At 48.6% G+C, this 20525-nt stretch overlaps 1 protein-coding gene across 1 annotated transcript in view; it reads left to right on the top strand.

The window, feature by feature from the left end:
- LOC6554637 (dynein heavy chain 17, axonemal) overlaps positions 1-20525 on the top strand; it is a 32561-nt gene that overhangs the window by 2968 nt on the left and 9068 nt on the right. Inside the window, exons 5-28 of the mRNA XM_026981643.1 lie at positions 135-417; positions 480-958; positions 1014-1513; positions 1600-1913; positions 1975-2078; positions 2617-3185; positions 3416-3630; positions 4734-4910; positions 4973-5347; positions 5416-5589; positions 5763-6035; positions 6443-6472; positions 7118-7606; positions 7659-8630; positions 9669-9935; positions 10083-11128; positions 11407-11947; positions 12014-12513; positions 12572-13321; positions 13385-13973; positions 14217-14465; positions 15791-16267; positions 16325-16689; positions 20345-20483. Of these exons, the coding sequence (XP_026837444.1) occupies positions 135-417; positions 480-958; positions 1014-1513; positions 1600-1913; positions 1975-2078; positions 2617-3185; positions 3416-3630; positions 4734-4910; positions 4973-5347; positions 5416-5589; positions 5763-6035; positions 6443-6472; positions 7118-7606; positions 7659-8630; positions 9669-9935; positions 10083-11128; positions 11407-11947; positions 12014-12513; positions 12572-13321; positions 13385-13973; positions 14217-14465; positions 15791-16267; positions 16325-16689; positions 20345-20483 (9877 nt within the window). The remainder of the gene's footprint in view (positions 1-134; positions 418-479; positions 959-1013; positions 1514-1599; positions 1914-1974; positions 2079-2616; positions 3186-3415; positions 3631-4733; positions 4911-4972; positions 5348-5415; positions 5590-5762; positions 6036-6442; positions 6473-7117; positions 7607-7658; positions 8631-9668; positions 9936-10082; positions 11129-11406; positions 11948-12013; positions 12514-12571; positions 13322-13384; positions 13974-14216; positions 14466-15790; positions 16268-16324; positions 16690-20344; positions 20484-20525) is intronic.

Raw genomic sequence — 20525 nt, forward strand, 5'->3', positions numbered from 1 at the left:
CAATCCATTCTTCATTAGCAAACTGCCAAAACTCAATTACAAATTGAATGTTCCATTTAGGGACTCATTACAATTTCATTACAGCTTGTACTATAAATATTTAAAAGTAAATGTGTTCAACTAAACTTCTGCAGACAACGAATGCTGGACTACAAGGAGCGCTACGCCGGCAGCCAGGTCCTTCTGCCCGCTCTTCCAGAAGGAGCAGCTGCGGTGGCTTCATCTCCATCGCCAGATGACCAGCAGCAGCTGTGGCGCTTCTGCCACGAGGATGTGTTTGGCCAAACACTCGATGGCTTCTCCTGCCAACTGGTGGAGCTGCGTCAGGTCTTCGAGGCAGCGGTGCAGTTCCAGCAGCTGGAGAAGCTGGAAGTGGGCGGATTGCGGGGCAAAATGCTGACTGAACGTGTCCGAGAGGTGAGTATAAGGTGGCTATAAGTTTAAAGCACGATTTTCCTACATCTTGAATTCTACGATAGATTTTCGCTGAGTTTAAGGTGCTCTTTGAGCAGTGGAGCAACGTGGACATCGATCTCACCGCCACGGTGGCCAGCAAATGGAAGTGCTTTCGACGGGAGCAAACCCTTTTCTTTAGCCGAATGCAACTGCTGGAGCAGAAGCTGGCCACGGTGTTGCTCCAGGCCTTTGAACAATGTCACAGCTGGATGCACTTGCTCCGACTGACTTTGATGTTTGGCTCCCTGCTGCAGCGCGAAGCTGTGGGACCGGAATTGGCTCGAGTCCTGCCGCATATCCTTTTCATCTACGACACTGAAATGGAGCAGCTGGAGAACAGTGTGGGGGAGGTGCTGCTGGGCCATGAGATTCGCGGCTTGGCTGCTTTACCTTTGGCCAACAACTTTCCACCCATTGCAAATGCCATGATGTGGCTGGAGCAGCATATAAGTCGATGCGATGAGTTCGGAGCGAGGGAGTTAAGCCAACTCATTGACCAGTTGTAAGTACACTAAGAGAACCTCTAAACTATGTTATATACACCACAAAAATATTAGATTGCGGGAGAAATCGGAGCTGCAGACCCTGCCCACTCAGTGGAACTCCCTGCTCTCGCGTCGCAATATTTTGACCACCAAGCTGAGTAATCTGCAAATGAAAATCTGGACCTCCTGGCATGAGTGCGTCGATAGGCTCATTATCCAGGGACTAGATGAATCGGTGCTCTCCCGATCGGAGGATCAGAGCCAGCTGCATCAGAACTTCTCGCCAGTGCTGTTTGGCCTGCTGAAGGAGACCAAGTATTTGCTGGCTCTCCAGCTCACTGGCAGCTTATCCGGCGATCTCTTCCAGCTGCCGGAGCCGCTGCTCACGCTCTATGGACACCGAGATGCCTACTGGGAACGCCGCATCCGGCTGATCAAGATTGGTGAGTTCTACAATGGCATCCGCTCCGGAGAATGTGCCGCTGCTGAGCTCCAGTTAATTCACAATGACCTGGCGGCCATCGACGAGCACGTGGAAATGGCCTGTCAGCAACTCACATGGCGTCACTACGGTAAGAGAGAATCTCTCAATAAATTTATCCCACAATCAAAAATGTTTAATTAAACGAGTGATTATTATCTACATCGAATACCACAGATGATGGACTGGTGGCGGGCATCTTTGAGCAGAGCCGCGACTTATTTGACCGCCTGCAGCAATCGCACGGCAACCTGGATGCAATCCTGGCCAGCATGCGTCGCTGGAGCCGGGAGCCACTGCACCAGCGGAGCTTATACGGCCGCAATCTCCTTGACCTGCGCCACCAACAGGACCGAGTGCGTCTGCGGCTGCTGCAGTGCGACGAGACCAAGATGCTGCTCAATCGCCTGCTGATTGCCAACTTCTGTCTGTTCTTCAACTATGAGTCGCAGGAGTTCCAGCTGTACTCCAGGGATCTCAGTGTGCAGGAGGTGGGTTTCGAATGATTATTCACTATGGTCTTTACTGGCTACTGGTCTGGTTTTTCTTCAGTTTGTTCGTGAGTTTCCAAAGGAGCAGCGGCGGCAGTACAACAAGTATTTGGCCAGCGTGGATGAGTTGATCTGCCGCGAAGTTCGCGAGGCGATGAGAATAAGGTTTTTAAGCAGCCCGACCCGACCTAGCACTTGAAAGTCCCACAATCATCATCACCATCACCATCATCATCATCATCACGAAATTCAGTAGCACTCATCGCCAATCAATTGCACTTCTTCAGCAGACAGCCAACTATTTCATTACATTTCGGCACGCTGGCAGCTCCTTTCATGTCTCATCAGAACTAATCAAGTAAATGAGCACGAAATCGCACAACTGCAACCGCAAAAATGAAAGACACCTGCAAGTGCAAGTGCAGTGCAAGTTGCAACTGCAACTGCAACAACCACACTTCGCGACCGCAGCAAAATGGGGGCAACAATGGCAACAACAAATTGCCGGGGGCCGGGCATTCATGCGTCAATTGCATGTTTCACTTAGCGGCACTTTTCGTGATTGCATGCAGACAACGTCAGCCAAAAATAGAGGGGGGTGGGTCTCATTGGGGGCGTGGCTCAGCCAGCAAACGAAATAAGCTGCAAAGCAAACTGAACACTAAATTTAATTTTCACATTACTCATACGCCGTGTAATTCAGTTTAGAGTATTTGTACAAAGAAATGACAGCAACAGCAACAGCAACGACGACGCCAACAGCTCCGCCAGTGGATCCCGGCTGTACAGCCAGCATGGCGAGGTTAGTCCTTCAGCAAATCACAACGCCACAGGCGACATCCGCGGGTGGAGCGGGTGCAGCGGGTGCAGGAGGAGCACCGCCCACAGCCAACGATGCTCCACTCTTCGAAGTAAAATTGGAACTGACGGAAACGGAAATACGCTTTTCGCCCGCCTTTGATGCAAGTGTGGAAAATAATTTTCAACAAATTGTGGAGCAGCTGTTGCTCGATATAAAACAGACATGCGACTGCATGCCAAGAATTGTGGCCGACAATGCCGCGTCAGAGGATGATGAAGACGACACGGCGACGATGGCGTACGAGCAGGAGCTGAGGTGGGAGCCCAAGCGGGACACGGCACAGGAGCCGCAGCTGGCGGAGGAGCAGGAGGAGGAGCAGGAGCAGGCACATGGCGATCCGAAGCCCCAGGCCGTGCAGTACAACCTGCTGGCTGCCGCCAAGGCGTATAGCCAAAAAATGGAGTGCACTGGTAAGGAATTCACCACCCCGATAAGTGGTCGCATTGTGATATACCCTTTCTTGGGGCATATATATTTTTTCGTATTTTGTGTCCCCCTGATTTTGTCATATTTCGTATCATAAGCTTTTTAAAATCTGAAGAAAATATTTATATTCAATTTACTCCTAAACTATTTCTTTAGAAAGGGTATGTTTTGCTCAGATTTCAGCCATTTTAATCATATATTCCTCCTATCCCAGCCGATGGCCTGGAAATGCTCGAGAGGGCGATACGGGATGCCCTGGCGGACACGGTGAAGGCGGCATCGACTTACGCTGCCAAATTCCAGGCCTATGCATTCCTGTGGACCCAGCAGAGCGGCGAGGTGCTGGCCGCGTGCATGCAAACAGCCAGGGAGCAGACGCACCACGTCAGCGCCGGCGGCTATGCCATCATGGAGACGTTTAAAAAGGAGGTGAGCCGGAAGAGGCAAGGGAAATGCCCCCGGGGCGCCGAATGCCAACAGCTTTAGTGGCTGCGACACTCGCACCCCAGTTCTGGGAGCAGATATGGATTGGGCGGGGGCAGACGAACGGACGGACGGAGGCAGGGACTGGGTCGCTCAATTGGCAGCCACACAATTTACGCCATGTAGCCCCTGAGACCAATAACGCTTGATAAATGCCAACCATTTAGGGTCAAATGTGTGGCAACTGACCGGGCCAAGAAGGAAATAAGCGGAAAAAGGAAAAGGATCCCCGAACGAAACAAAGCAAAACACCAAACAACTGCTTAACCGCCACATGGCGTCGTTGACTTATGTTCTGGGGCAATTGGGAGCCACTTCCTGCAGCACAGCAGGCAAATCGCCGACGTATGCGTAATATTTTCTTTAAACAATTATCAAGCGCCCCGAAAAGTATGCAATAAATCGCCCAACAGGCACACGCACATTCACACACACGCAACAACAAATCATGGTCAAAGTGCATGGACATGGCGGGAAATTGGGTGTTTGCCCAATAAAATAGGGAAGTTCTGCAGCAGAAAAGCCACGAAGCGTAAATGGTCTAATCCTAAGAATTTCATCTAAATTAGGACACTTTGAAAAAGCTTAACACGTTCAAACCTAACTTTCTGAAAGCTAGCAATTGTTTGCATAGAAGAGACACGAGTTTTAATAGTTAATTTTGCATCAATACTATTAGCAAAGCCTCATTCCTTCAGTAATGTTTTTCGATTAATTTCAACATATTTTTGGCATAACAAATCCCAGACAGAAGTTCAGTGATGCCCTACTTCCGGCGTAGGGCACGAAAAATCACTGGCCGGCATTTTATTTATGACTAGCCATTGCGTTGCCTCTGGAGCAGCTGGTGTTCTTAATAAACCGACGGCAGCGGTAGAACACTACAGTATATACACAGCACAAAGGAACTTATCCTGCCACACACACACATAGACACACCCATTCACACACACGAAAAGCGCACATGTGTGGCAAGTTAGAAAATAAATTAGGGTAGGGAAGGAAGTCAAAGGAAGTTGTCACTCCGTAACCATTCACATTTTCCACAGATCGAGAACTACAACGAAGTGCACGATGCCATTGACCAGTGCGAGAACAGGGAGTGCATCAACGGATGGCTGGCCCTCGACATCAAGCCCCTCAAGTACGGACTCCTGAACCTGGCCTGCAAGTGGTCGCACCTGTGCAAGAGATGGCTGCTTCGCTACGTCCAGGGAACTCTGAAGGTGGGACACAGCTCAAGACGTTTGAATACAGCTTTAATGGGGAGGGACAACTGCTTTTGCAGGAGCTGAATGCCTTTATAGCCCGCGGCTACGAGACGCTGCAGCTGCACATCGCTCGCCAGGACTTTGCCGCGCTGCTGCGCGTCCTGGCCATCATGTCGGAGATCCGGGAGCGGGAACCCTATGCGGACAACGTGTTCAAGCCGCTGAAGGAAATCATGGGCCTACTGAAGACCTACAACGTCGAGTTCGAGCCGCAGTTGCTGCGGGGCATCGAGCAGTTGCCGCAGCAGTGGCAGCAGCTGAAGCAAGCGAGTACCGTTAAGCAGGAGGCGCTGCAGGACACCCGCTTTCACCAGCAACAACGTGTGGCCGCTCTCATCAGCCTGCACACCTGCCACCTGCAGCACTATGCCCGGCAGTTCCAGAAGATGCCCGTGAGTGGCGGCTGAATGGGGCCTCCATTATTCATACATACGGTGCATACATCGGTGTTTACTTCCAGTTCTTCCGGGTGCCCTGCCCGCAGGTCTACGATATCTGCGACGAAGTCTACACCCGGCTGCACCGCTTCCGCCGACAGCAGCGCCTTTACACCCGCTGGGCCCGACTTCTGGACATCCAGCCACCCGATCCCACGACCCTGCAGTTCTGCGAGGTCGAGCTGCGAAGGGTCAAGGTGAGTACATTATAAATCACGCTTAAGGATATCACATAATCTGTTACCATACACACATTGCTTGGGAACATAAATTACTTAATATTAAAGATTATTTTTAAATCAACACCAGAGATGTCTTAACCACATCCTTGTGGGCACAGCAAAACTAATAATTGACCCATCGCCGGCAGCAATTGTGGGACTTTGTGCGCGTCATCGAGTCGTGCATCGTGGCGTGGCACGCCACGCCCTGGCTGCTCATCGACACCGATGACATGGAGCACGAGTGCAAGAAGTTCACCCGCGACCTGCGCACCCTGGACAAGTGCATCCGCGAGTGGGCGCCCTACGTGCACATAGTGGGCGTGCTGCGCGAACTGGTCGCCTCGCTGAGGGCCATCACGGAGCTGCAGAATCCGGCAATTACGGAGCGCCACTGGATGGAGCTGATGCAGCTAACAAAGGTGAGCACAATGGCGAGATTTCCCGCGAATGGAATGGCGGGGCATGTGCGTCCTTCCAAATGATTGAGCGTGCCAACAGCGAAGCGGAGCAATGGAGCCGGCAATCTGCCCGCCGGCTGATGTCTCTTTGTGCCCAGTTAACATGGCGGGCACAATGGCGCACATTGGGCAAACACATTAGCGCAGGTGATGTGTTGTCAAACAGCCAGCCGGAAACCTTTGGAGCTGCAGAACTGGTTGGAGCTGTCACATTGCGTTGGGCTTGTGATTTGCACAAACAAAGGGCCAGTGATTACGGCCAGTGGGAATCTTTCAAACTATCACAGCAATTAGATTGAATCACAGATCACAGGTCGCATAAATAACTAAAATCTAATCAAAATTCCCGCTCATCTCTTCATGCTCAGCTGAGTGGACTGCATTCCATGGAGGAGCTGGTAAGTATAAATCATAATCACAAGTGTAATACGAAACCGAATCGGTCTGCATCATTTGGAATCAAGTATTAAAATGTAGTTATCGCATTTGCTCATCTAAACCCAATCAGAAAACAGCTACTAGGCATCGGTCATCCTGGGTTCCGGATTATGTGCATTGTTGGATGGCATTCCTTCGGCTTGTGGGGCGTTGTCTCCATTACATAATAGTACTAACAATTGGCTGATGGACAGCATTAGTCAGCACTGTTAATTAAATTTGCCGAAATTCGGTCAAAATGTGTGATTAATATTGTGTATTGCGAGCAACGAGGAAACTTCTAAATGGCATTCAAAGCAATCAATTACACTAGTCTACAAAAATATATACATTTAGATTGAAATATTACATTTCCAAATCGTTAAAGTTGCTGAATATGCACATGATTCGAAACATAATCTCTTTTCTAACTTAATTTTTAAAGCTTGCATAAAATATTTTTGTGATAGCCTAAGTATGACAAACTGCAACACAGTGTTTTGCCAATGAATTAATCCCTTGACTTTTGTGCACCGGCTAAGACATCCATCCGTTGAAATGCATTCAAATTCTGGAATAATTCGACCGACTAGGCGTATGCGTAATATGTGATTTCCACACTACAGCTCTCGTACAAATGCAACAAATCCACTAAATTGGCCCAGCTGCTGACCCTGCAACTGCAGCACCACGAGGAGGACATCAAGAACACTGTGGACCGTGCCATCAAGGAGATGACGGTGACCAAAGTGCTGGACGAGATCAGGGCCACGTGGGCGCACCTGGAATTCGAGCTGGAGCAGCACCACACGCGTCCCCATATTCAGTTGCTGAAGGTATCGGAGGAGCTCATCGAAACGCTGGATGACAACCAGATGCAGCTGCAGAACATCTCAACCTCCAAGCACATTGAGTACCTCCTGGACAAGCTCACCCACTGGCAGAAGGTTCTGGGCGGCATCGATACTCTAATTGTCAACTGGTTCGAGGTGCAGCGCAAGTGGATCTACCTGGAATGCATCTTTATCGGATCAGCGGATATTCGCGCCCAGTTGCCAGCAGATGCCGCCAACTTTGAGCGGATCGATGAGGACTTCACGGCACTGCTAGCCAAGGTGGGTCAACCCACGGATCATTCATGGACATTTAAATAGGATTCCCTTCCAGGTTAAGGAAGTTCGAGTGGTCATGCAGGTGGTGCTGCGCCACGAGGATGTGCTTCCTCAATTAATGCAGCTGCAACACCGGCTGGCAGTTTGCGAGAAGGCGCTAAATGATTACCTGGAGACCAAAAGACTGGCCTTTCCACGCTTCTACTTCATCTCCGCCGCCGATCTGCTGGACATCCTCTCCAATGGAAACAATCCGCAGGTGATTGACCGGCACCTGATCAAGCTGTTCGATTCCATCCTTCGGCTGCAGTACGACACCAACACCCCGAACGCCTTGGGCATGCACTCCAAGGAGAACGATGAGTATGTGCCCTTCGTTTCCTCGGATCCAGAACAACCGGCGTTCATCGTTTGCGGCGGTAGAGTGGAACTGTGGCTGCGGGCCATTATCCAGCAGATGAGGAGCACCCTCCACGAGTTATTCCGCCGTGCCCTGCGCGTTTTTGGGGAGAAGCCGCGGGAGCTCTGGCTCTACGACTGGCCCGCCCAGGTGGCGCTGTGCTGCAGCCAAATCAGCTGGACGGCAGATGTGAACCGATCCTTTGGCTGCATGGAGGAGGGCTACGAGGGTGTGATGAAGGAGCTGCACAAGCGTCAGATTGCCCAGCTGAATGCCTTGATCAATCTGCTGCTGGGCGAATTGTCGCCCGGCGATCGCCAGAAGATCATGACCATCTGCACGATCGATGTGCACTCCCGCGATGTGGTGGGCAAGATCATAGCCTCCAAGGTGGACAACTCGCTGGCCTTCCAGTGGCAGAGCCAGTTGCGCCACAGATGGGACGATGACCAGGCGGGCAGCTCCAGTGGCAGGGCCAGCACGGCCATAAGTTGTGGCGGAGGGGATGAGGATTGCTTCGCCAACATTTGCGATGCGGAGTTCAGATATGCCTACGAGTATCTGGGTAATACGTCCCGACTGGTCATTACCCCGCTAACGGATCGCTGCTATATCACCTTGACGCAGGTAAGTGAAACGCAAACACGTGGCGTATACGCAATACTAATTGAATAAAGGCAAATAGCTTGCACTTTGTAGTCATGCAAATCCTTTCTAACGAGCCCTGAATTAAATATAAACCTTTTCAACGCCTGCCAGGGGGCGTTAATGGATTTAGCAGCGGAAATCCGCTACAAATGTAAAGTCCATGGCTCGGCTTTGAATAATTGAAAGGCAATGTCCCGTGGCTTGAATATATTAAAATCAGCAGTTAGTTAAAGCCATTTGAGACAAAAACACACTGATGGCTGTGACTGACAAGAATGAGAAAGGGCGGAAATTCAATAAATTAAATGAATTTGCGTGTGCAATAAGCGCAGATTATGGCATTGTCTGTCGAATATTTCATGCACCACTGCCATATCAGATATTGTATCTCTGACACCCGCGAATCATATTGTTAAAAATGTGTCGGAAAGTTTCACAAAATGAAGGTGTGAAAACTAACATCGTGGAAAACCAATCACACATGTCAAAAGCAATCATGTTCATATTTCGCATTACAATAAATCTAATATTTCCGAATCATTGGAATCGAGAGCATTGCATTTAGCTATCGAAAATCCCACATGTCACAGCTTATCTCAATTAAAATAGCTTAAATTAATACTAATTAGAAACAAACCTACCTTTTTCTACAATTACTATCAATAAAAAACACTCTTAACGAGGTAAAAATTTAAATCAGGTTAAAAATAAAAACAGTAAGTCCACAGCAATCCATCTGCGTAGCTCACAATGCCTTGCAGTACTTACAATAAATGCTCTATTGCCAAGTCAAGAACATCCTTCGGGCAGCCATGCTCCACAATTGAGAAATACGTTTAAATTGAGTGCAGCATAACCAGGTGATTGCAGAAAACCGCATCGCATCAGTTTTGTAGGAGCTGTATTCCTCGCCGCCTGCGGCAAATTAAACAACTCGTTAGTGGAAAATAAATGTAGCTACCAATTTACATATGCCACCTCTACCCACGAATGCTTTTGGATTTTTCCCTGTCCCAGTCCCTGCGATTGCGATTGGCCGGAGCGACCGCTGGACCCGCTGGAACTGGGAAAACGGAAACCACCAAGGATCTGGGACGCGCCCTGGGCGTAATGGTTTATGTCTTCAACTGCTCGGAGCAAATGGACTACAAATCTTGTGGCAACATTTACAAAGGACTCGCCCAGACGGGAGCCTGGGGCTGCTTTGACGAGTTCAATCGCATCTGCGTGGAGGTCCTGTCCGTGGTGGCCGTCCAGGTGAAGACCATACAGGAGGCGATAAAGGTACGCCGTCCGCTTGCAAATTGATTTCAGTCACCTTTCCTCTGTTTCGCCATCCTGCAGCATTCTGCACCATTCTGCATTGATTGCTTTACCAGGACCCGGTAGTGTCTGTGCTCTACTGCTCCTTCTCCTCTTTCTTGTTTACAGATGCATAAAACCCAATTTATCTTTATGGGCGAGCGCATTTCGCTGGAGCCGTCGGTCGGAATTTTTATCACCATGAATCCCGGCTACGCCGGCCGAACTGAGCTGCCGGAGAACCTGAAGACCCTGTTCCGGCCATGCGCCATGATTGTGCCGGACTTCGCCTTGATTTGTGAGATTATGCTAATGGCCGAAGGCTTCCAGGATGCCCGTCTGCTGGCCCGCAAATTTATCACACTGTACACGCTGTGCAAGGAGCTGTTGTCCAAGCAGGATCACTACGATTGGGGTCTGCGGGCCATTAAGTCCGTCCTGGTTGTAGCCGGCACCCTCAAGCGGGATGACCACAGTCGGCCGGAGGATCAGGTACTGATGCGAGCACTGCGCGACTTCAACATACCCAAGATTGTCACAGAGGATGTGCCCATATTTATGGGTCTCATCGGAGACCTCTTTCCGGCACTGGATGTACCACGAAAGCGGGTCTTTGAGTTCGAGAAAACCATCCGGAGGGCGGTGAATGAAATTAAACTGCAGCCGGAGGAGGGATTCCTTATGAAGGTGGTGCAACTGCAGGAGCTCCTCGATGTGCGGCACTCGGTGTTCATAGTGGGCAATGCGGGCACTGGAAAGACCAAGATATGGCAGACCCTACGAGAGACCTATCGCATCCAGAAGCTGAAGCCCGTGTGTCATGTCCTGAATCCGAAAGCTTTGTCCAATGATGAGCTTTTCGGCATCGTTAATCCCACCACGAGGGAGTGGAAGGATGGCTTGTTCTCCTCCATTATGAGGGAGCAAGCCAACATGCCACCGGGCAATCCCAAGTGGATAGTCCTCGATGGCGACATTGATCCCATGTGGATCGAGAGTCTTAACACGCTGATGGACGACAACAAGATTCTGACCCTGGCCAGCAATGAGAGGATATCCCTGAAGCGGGAGATGCGGCTGCTCTTCGAGGTGGGACACCTGAGGGCGGCGACTCCTGCCACTGTTTCCCGGGCGGGCATTTTGTACATCAATCCGCAGGATTTGGGCTGGTCGCCGTGAGTAATCAAAAATGGCCTTGCATTGTAAAAAATATATTTAAATATTTAAAAATCTGTTGAACACTGCCATTTCTCATTTTAAAAAATGCAATTTTTTAACAATGTTACAAATGTTACAGTTCATTTCGAGCGAGTATAAAAACTTAAACAATGCAATAAAATATTCGGTGCGATATTGAATGTCATACAATAGTTTGGCATTCCAACATGAACACAGCTTTTTACATAATTTTTTACACACATTTTCTTACAATCTTACCATTTGCTTTCATTAGCTACGTATCCTCCTGGCTGGAAACTAGGGTGGACATGATTGAGAGGGGCATCCTTACCACCCTCTTCGAGAAGTACTTTCCCTGCCTGATGCAGCGGCAACGCGACTTCCGGCGCATTACGCCCATCACGGACATGGCCATGATCCAGATGACCTGCCACTTGCTGGAGTGCCTGTTGGACAGCGATGAAGGAAGTGCGGATGGACGAGGGCGAGGAAGTGCAGCCGGAGGAGCGGCAAATCCGCACAGTCTGCATCACGGGGAACTCTCCCACGAGGCGATGGTCATGGCCCTGGAAACGATCTTTGTGTACGCCACCGTTTGGAGTTTTGGCTCCGCTCTGAGTCAGGATGTTATCATCGACTGGCATCGCGAGTTCCACAAGTGGTGGATAGGCGAGTTCAAGGACATCAAGCTGCCCAGCCAAGGCACTGTGTTTGATTATCAACTGAATGTCCAGACACTGAAGTTTCAGCCTTGGTCTGAGTTGGCCGCCCATCAGTCTCTGGAGGGGCAAATTGATTCCGAGACTCCCCTACAGGTAATTAATAGTATAGTATCTTGACGTTTACTGGAGATATATGTAGGATGCCTACTTACCGAATAGAACGTGCTGATTTCCACTGCGGAGACCATTCGACTGGCCTACTTCCTCAAGCTGCTCATCGACCGCAACCTGGCTTGCATGCTGGTGGGCAACTCGGGTTGCGGCAAAGGTGCCATCTTCCGAGAACTGTTCGGTCAGTATGCCAGCGACCAGGAACTGCTCGAAGTGGCCGTGTCGGCGGTAGCTGCTGCTGACAGCCATCACCAGCAATCGGGTAATCCTCCAGGAGCCGGAGTTGTGCGCCGCAAGGCCTCCTCCTCGGCCACGCCACTGCTGACCACCGTGCAGGCCACGCACTTTAACTTCTACACCAGCTCGGAGATATTCCAGAAGATGCTCGACCGACCGCTGGAGAAGAAGTCGGGACGCTGCTATGCTCCAAGCGGACCGAAGCGTAGGCTCATCTACTTTGTCAACGATTTGAACATGCCGGAGGTGGATGCCTACGGCACCGTTCAGCCGCACACGATAATGCGACAGTTCATGGACTACAGGCAATGGTGAGTGCACTCCAGTGTGCGGACTGTGGTTAGTGATGCGGAGTCATCTTCCGACCAGGTACGACCGCCAGCGGCTGCAGCTGAAGGACATCCGCCACTGCCAGTTCGCAGCCTGCATGAATCCCACAGCCGGCTCCTTTACCATTGATCCACGTCTGCAGCGGCACTTCTGTGTCTTCTCGGTGGCACCGCCGGGCGAGGAAACGCTGCATCACATCTATGGCAACATCCTGAGCAGTCACTTGGAGAGTCCAGCCCAAGGCTTTAGCAAGGAGATTCGATCCATTGGCAGCCTGCTTGTGCGAGTGGGTATCGCCTTGCACCGTCGCGTGGAATATGCCTTTCTGCCCACCGCCCTCAAGTTCCACTACCTGTTCAACCTGCGGGATCTCACGGGAATCTATCAGGGCTTGATGAACAGCGTGGGTGCTCCGGCATCGGTGGGTGGAGGTGGAGCAGCGGGTGGCACCATATGTGGCAAGCCCTCGGAACTTATGAGGCTCTACGTGCACGAGGCCTTCCGCGTCTACCACGATCGCTTGGTGGATCCCTACGACATCAAGTCGTTCAAATCGTCCATACGAGACATTTTCAAGAAGGACTTCGAGGACTTTGACGAGGACTTTGTGTTTGCCGAGCCGCTGATATATAGCCACTTTGCCCAGTCGCTGGTGGACCAGAAGTATATGCCCCTGAAGAGCTGGGACTCCTTGTACCAACTGCTGATTGAGGCTCAAGCAAGTTACAACGAGGTGGTGGGCTACATGAATCTCGTTCTCTTCGAGGATGCCATGATACACGTGTGTCGGTAAAAAACATAGGAGTTTACTACTTTATTTATATTATTTACTATGTTTTTATTTATTGCCAGAATCAATCGCATCCTGGAGAGTCCCCGGGGAAATGCCCTTCTAATTGGAGTCGGAGGTTCCGGAAAGCAAACTCTGGCCCGCCTGGCCGCCTTTATATCCTCCCTAAATGTGTCGCAAATCCAAATCAAGCGAGGATTCGGGCTGCTGGATATGCGTGAGGAAATCGCCAGCCTTTACATGAAGGTGGGCCTCAAAAATGTGGCCTCTGTGTTCCTCATCTCGGATGCACAGATTCCCGACGAGTCCATACTGATGCTGATTAATGATCTACTGGCATCCGGTGAAATTCCCGAGCTCTTCAACGACGACCAACTGGACACCATCACAAATGGCATCCGCAACGAGGTGAAACAGAGCGGTACGCTGGACACCAAGGAGAACTGCTGGCGCTATTTTGTGGAGAAGGTAAGGCGACTACTCAAAGTGGTGCTCTGTTTCTCGCCGGTGGGTCAAGCTTTGCGGGTTCGGGCCCGGAAATTCCCGGCCATCATTAGTCGCACGGCCATTGACTGGTTCCACGAGTGGCCAAAGAGCGCCCTGGAGTCCGTTTCCCAGAAGTTCCTCAATGAGATCAGTGGTATTCTGGAGGTGAGTGTGACTACAGTATATAGAAAAGCTACAAAAATCATTTTGGAGTTATTTGTTGAAATGTTCTTGGCATTTATTTGTTCGAGTGCACTGGCAGCCTGTTCTCTTATTTATGCGTCTGTCGGGCGCAATTTACAACTGCAAACCGTCAAACCGTACACTTTAAGTCCTGCGCCCAGGACGAATGCCGACCGACCTGATCCATGTGCTCCTTCCGTTTCGCCCACCAAAATTTCCATGCAGCCCGCCCTGGTGCCGCCCATCGGTTGCTTTATGGCTTACGTCCACGGTACCGTGAATCAGATATCGAGAATTTATCTGCAGAATGAAAAACGCTACAACTACACGACCCCGAAAACTTTTCTGGAATACATTTTCCTCTACCGCAAACTGTTGGTGGACAAAAACGGCGAGTTCGCCGAGCGCATCGCTCGTCTGCAGAGCGGAATGTCCAAGCTGGCGGAGTGCGCCCGTCAGGTGGACACGCTGAAGGTGAGTAAATGATGGAGTGGACGACCGGCGAATGCGGCACGGTGACCATATGGCATATGGGAATGAAATGTGCATGCGGCGAGTCCGGTTCGCGGGTGTTAATACACTGGCACATCAGTTTTGAATGGGGCTTAAAAAGCTATCGAAAATAGGTAAAGAATTTCCTTACACGCCGATTATACCTACCATAATATCATTGGGTATGTATTTAAAAAATAACAAAATAAATAACAATATCTGTAATGACCAACATAAACCCTTAAAGTACTGAACTGAAAAATCTCATCGAAAGCAAATTAAATGCTCATTTGAGATTCCTTTTTAAATTCAGCCACACTTATTTTCCACTCTGCACACGCAGATTGTGCACACAAATGTGGGCTTCAAATAATACCTCCTGCCAGTATGGCAAACAAAAAAATACAAAAAAAGTATTACAATCTCGGCGGAGTTAAAAATTGTGTCTGTCTGCCATCAAATATTAATTAAACACGAACGCGGGGTGCCCGCAAAATCGATCATCATTGGGCATCAGCTTTCAATGGTACACTGCCATTCGATCCGGTAGCGAAGCGTTCGCCATTCAATTAGTGCGCTTAATTGAATTGTTGTTGCAGCAAATCTGCTCTCCACTTGTCCAACTCCGGGCAACATCAATGGCGGAAGCCGGAGAGGCGGAAGGTCGTTGCCATTCTTTGAGTTTTTAACGCCGCTTCCGGTTACGTCGCGTATACGCAGTGTAGGTCCAGCGGCATCACGTTTATTTCGTAGCATACTGCTCGGCGCTAAACAACATCCAGTCGTCTGTGTCGGCGGTGAAGTGGGAGAGCAGGCCAAATGTTATTTAAACTAATTGAATTAATTGAATTCGTTTCCCCCGAACAAAAGGCGTTTCGTTTCCCGTGTATTCACTCCAGCTTTACATCGCGTCTGTTTCCTAGTGATTAATACACCTGCAGAAATGGTAGTGGAGTGGGTAAAAATGGACATCTTGCACTTTAAAAGGAAGCGTACCAATAGTCATCGATTTAATTTAGTACCTTCTTTTTAGGTACTACCTGAAAGTCAATATATTATTGCTTATTTCGGATAAAGTAGGACTTAACGTTATTTAACAACCGATTCCTCTCATCACTTCCTCAATTCACTTGTATTTGCGCGGATGTGCCCGCAATTTGTGCGCCAAAGTTGCTCTGCGTAAATATTGAGCCATCGTGCCGGGGCTTTAATTATTTTCGTCGGGCGTAAAAGTTTTCAGCTCACTTTGATTTTGGCTTTCAGTTTCAATTGACGCAATTAAACGGTTTTTCTAATTCCACACGCAGCACCAACTGGCCATTCAGGAGGTTCAATTGGCGGCCAAAAACGCGGCGGCCGACAAACTGATTGTGATTGTTAGTGCCGAAAGTGAAAAGGTGAAGCGGGAAAGGTACACCGCATCCGAGGAGGAAAAGCGAGTGCGTATCATCGAGGAGGATGTGTCGATGAAAACCAAGATGTGCGAGGAGGATCTGCGTCAAGCGGAACCTGCCTTGGTGGCCGCCCAAGCAGCTCTAAACACCCTAAACAAAAACAATCTCACCGAACTCAAGTCCTTTGGATCGCCACCCAAGGCGGTGGTGAATGTCTGTGCCGCCGTCATGGTCCTGCTGGCCAGTAATGGTAAGATTCCCAGAGATCGCAGCTGGAAGGCATCCAAGCTGATGATGGTGCGCGTGGACCAGTTCCTCAACGATCTGCTCAACTACAACAAGGATAACATACATCCCAATATCATTGAAACTCTGCAAGAGTATCTGAAGGTGGGCCTACAAATGATGGGTGAGGGTCAACCAAATTGTAACCTATATGCTCTCCAGGATTCCGAGTTCAATCCCGACAAGGTGGTGCAGAAATCGGTGGCTGCCGCAGGTCTATGCGCCTGGGTGATCAATCTGCACCGCTATCACCAGGTCTTCCTCATCGTGGGACCCAAGCAGCAGGCTCTACAAGACTCCCACCAGGAGCTGCTGGAGGCCAGGGAGCGGCTGCAGTACCTCAAGGCGAAGATCAACAATCTGGAGGCCAAGCTGGCCGAGATCCAGGCCGAGTTTGAGAACGCGGTGGCCGAGAAGCAGAGGTGCCAACGGGAGGCGGACAAGACCGCCTTCACCATCGACCTGGCCCATCGGCTGGTCAATGGGCTGGCCAACGAGAATGTCCGCTGGAAGGAGTCCGTCCAGAGGTGAGTCCTTCGGCCATGTTGTTGCGGGCGGCTGGTTATAGCACTGCATTTATGCGTAATCAATTATTAAATTTAATTTACATTCTGTGCGCGTTTGCCATGGCTGTAATTGCTTCGCCAGCCACTTGTCAGGGGGCTGATGAGGTGGTTTTGCACTGAACAAAATATATAAGTTATCTTAGGTTATGGAAGTCATACCAGAGTATTCAACGTATTCTTTACACTGCATTGATTATGTATTAAATGTGGGAAATTCAGTTACTTACCCTAAACCTTGTGCTTATAAACGTTTATGGCTAATATCTCCAGTTCGTGCTAAAAAAGCTGTTATAAAGCGTTTGGCATTTACTCCACAGTTATTATTCTTTTCCCAAAGTGCATGAGTACTCCGCTTACTGGCGGGCCATTGCGGCAATAAAGGGCCGTAAATTGTATTTATCCGCTGCCGTTTGGCGCAGAGTGTTCCGGGGTCCCCGAACCCGGCTCATTCACTCGATTGCGCACTCGTCGGAAGGCAATGAACCGCCAGGAGTGACGGCAATTTGCAAAAATCATTGCCAGTTAACCGAAATGCATTTAAGCAGCTCCAAGCCGGAGGCACGTACTCCAAATAGGGGTATGCAAACTTGTCATACTCGTGCCAAGTTGGAGGGTTGGAGGGCTGGAGGGCTGGCGCTAATCCCATCTGTTGCAGCTCCATCTCGTGCTGCTCCGATGATGTCACCCACGAAAATGTCGAGCCAAGGTGCAAGGCACCTGCCTAACAAGCCAACAATCGCAGTTGACAAGTGTGAAAGTTGCCACAATGGTGGGTGGTTATGGGGAGAAGGACGAATCTTGGAAGAAAGGTGGCAGGCAGCGTGTGAGCAGGAGGCAAAGCCTATTAGGATTTCCAAGGACATGGCTGATGGAAACGTGGGCCTTGTGCATCTCCCCATGGATTACGTATGGGAATCACTGATGCATCCGTTGAAGAGCTGAAAATTTACATGATATATCTAAGCGCCTCAAGGTATGCAACATGTCTTCATGCGTGTCATATGGATAATTTACTTTTATAGCTGAGCTGCGTTTGTAAGCAAAGCCTGGTGTGTAGCTATAAAAACATCAAATGATGGAAAAATATTCTCTATTTAGGTCAAATTCATTTATTGCTCTTATTCATTAGCAATCAAGTCAAGCATTTTGAATTCGTTCCATTGCGCAGCAGAAGAAAATAAAGTGAGCTTGTAAACACAGAAGCTTTCAAAAGGAACATCATATTCTTATTTTCATTCGGTAGACTTAGAAAGAGCAAAAATAAGTATTTATTCTGTGTTATTAAATATTGCATAACTTTTGGCTGCAACTCAACCCACAATTGCGCTGGTTGGTTTTTAAATTCTATATCAAATGAATGCAAATGAACTTTTCATGTAGAATATAAAATGTGAAAGATAACAAATGTAACACAATATATTTCCGAGGTACAATTAGTTTCTTTTAGTTCCTTTTTTTAGGTTTTCATTCATTTGCCATTGTGGCTTTCATATTATTATTTTTAATTATCTGCAAATAATTAAAACACGAAAGTCCGGCAGCTGTAATAGAAACCAACTCAATATGTAATATTATTTCCAGATAATGCTTGCTGATATATTGCGTTGCCAGTTATAATGAAAATTCTGTTTGATCTCAGTAAAATCACAAATAATCAAATTGTGAATCAAAATCATGTAATCAAAACATGCAATGCGAAACCAGAATTCGTGCCAATATTACTAGAAAAGCTATCACCATGTGCCAACGCCATTTCCCCAAATAAGGTTTATCTTAGCTGATGCAAAGAGCCAAATTATCAGTAACCACCAAAGTTGTGCCAAAAACGTTACGATTTAATGGCACCTGAATGGGAGACTAATGAAAACGCAAACGTTTTGGGGTCATGAATATCCTGAATTTTCATTCAAAGCGAAAGACCGAAAGCAGTGGGCGCCCAACTATCAATTATATAAACCATCAGGCCACATGCAATAAGCATTGGGCAAAAACTTAATCAAATTCATATAGATGTCAATGGCAATATAGCTCGTACATTCGTACATTCGTACATTCATACATTCATACAACACGCAGAGCACTCCGACACCTTTGGCTGCCCATTGACGACTGGTTGCATTCATTGAAATTCAATTGAGTGCGCGTGCAAGCCAAAAGAAAATCCGTAAAGGGCGTCAATCGATGATGATGATGGGGTTTTGGGTGTTTTGGGTGTTTTGGGGTGGCAAAGTACTGCATTTTTCGCACCTAAACAACTGCAGAGTCCGCACACAAAATGGAGCAACTGAACCCCAACAAAATGGGCTGCGTCAGCAGCTAAATCGCCGGGGGATCTGGGTCCGAATATAAATGCATATGAAATACGTATTGAATTACGAAAAATGAAAAATTTCCCAACTGTGTAGGGCTTGACTATGTGTGTATGTGTGTATGGGCGATCCTTGGATATTGAGTGCATTGCTGGCAAAGGAGCAACAGCCTCGATTCTGGACTTTGCCAGTGAGAATTGTTCAAATATTTATGAAAATATAATTTGACCCGCTACGGCAAATTGTTTGTACCTTTGCTGGGTGGCGTTGGGCAGTCCTCGTGTGAAAGGGGGAAGGTGGAAGGTGGAGGGTGTGTGTAAGCTGCTCTGACTTGCATATAAATTTCTGCATATTTGACAATGACATTACACACGCACACACATTTAAGGGGATCCTGCAGGACACTCGCATTTGTTTGCCAACTTATTGTTGTTATTGTTGGAGCTGCTGGCATAGTTGGTCCGGGCTGCCTTCGAAAAATTCTATCCGTTCTAAATGAGAATGCTCTTATGTCACCTGACAGGTATTTCACCAAAATTCAACACAATATTTTTCAGCAAAAAACAATTATGCCACACAAATGGCAGGCAGTGGCGTGCATATAAATTCCCTGCCAGTGGGTTTAAATCAACAACTATCCATGCAGCTGTGTTATGTTTTGGGAATTTCAAGAAATTGTGTTATTATTTCAGCCCCCGTTTCGCAGAGGTCTCTGAACCTCTAGCAATTATCAGATTATTCAATTATTCTTTTAAGCACATAAATGTGCGTATAAATGAGCATAAATCATGGTCATTTTCAGTTTTTGAGTGCGTCTGGCAAGGAAGTGGTCACCACTAGGGCTTACTAATTGAAAATAGCTTAAGCAAGCACTGCAAAAAGTTGTCCTGTGAGGAGTCTGCCCCTTGCCGAGCAGCTTTGACATAATAAGCTCAAATATTTCAATAAGAGTTGGCATGCAGCAATTTCCGATAATTTATGCAACCACTTGAGCTGGAGCTGGAGCTGGAGCTGCAGCTGCAGCTAGAGCCCACCCATCGCCCATCAGCCATCATCCGGCTTGGTTGGGAATGTCAGCAACAAAGGCTGGAACAACAACTCCTGCTACTTCCTCCTCCGACATCATTATTTTTTCAATTTCCCCTCATTTAAATTTAAATGCAGCGGAGAAGCGAAGAGGCGGACTGCAGGCGGAAGTCGGGTGATGCTGCAACCTTAAGCTTCCTGCTGCTACTGTAATTTATACGATTTGTTAGCATCAAAGGCAGGGGATTACCACTTAACCCATCCCCTTACTTTATACGTAGCCTGCAGGCCAAGATTGGTACCCTGCCCGGAGATATACTGCTAATTTCCTCATTCCTGTCGTACGTGGGCTGCTTCACGCGCCGCTATCGTGAGGAACTGCAGCACAAGATGTGGCTGCCCAACTTTCGCAAAATCGATGTGAGTTCCCACTTTCACTGGCCTGGGTTGCTGGCACCTAAG

The sequence above is a fragment of the Drosophila erecta genome, unplaced genomic scaffold (assembly GCF_003286155.1).
Source record: "Drosophila erecta strain 14021-0224.00,06,07 unplaced genomic scaffold, DereRS2 tig00000000-arrow-pilon, whole genome shotgun sequence".
In the NCBI taxonomy this organism is placed as follows: Eukaryota; Metazoa; Arthropoda; class Insecta; order Diptera; family Drosophilidae; genus Drosophila; species Drosophila erecta.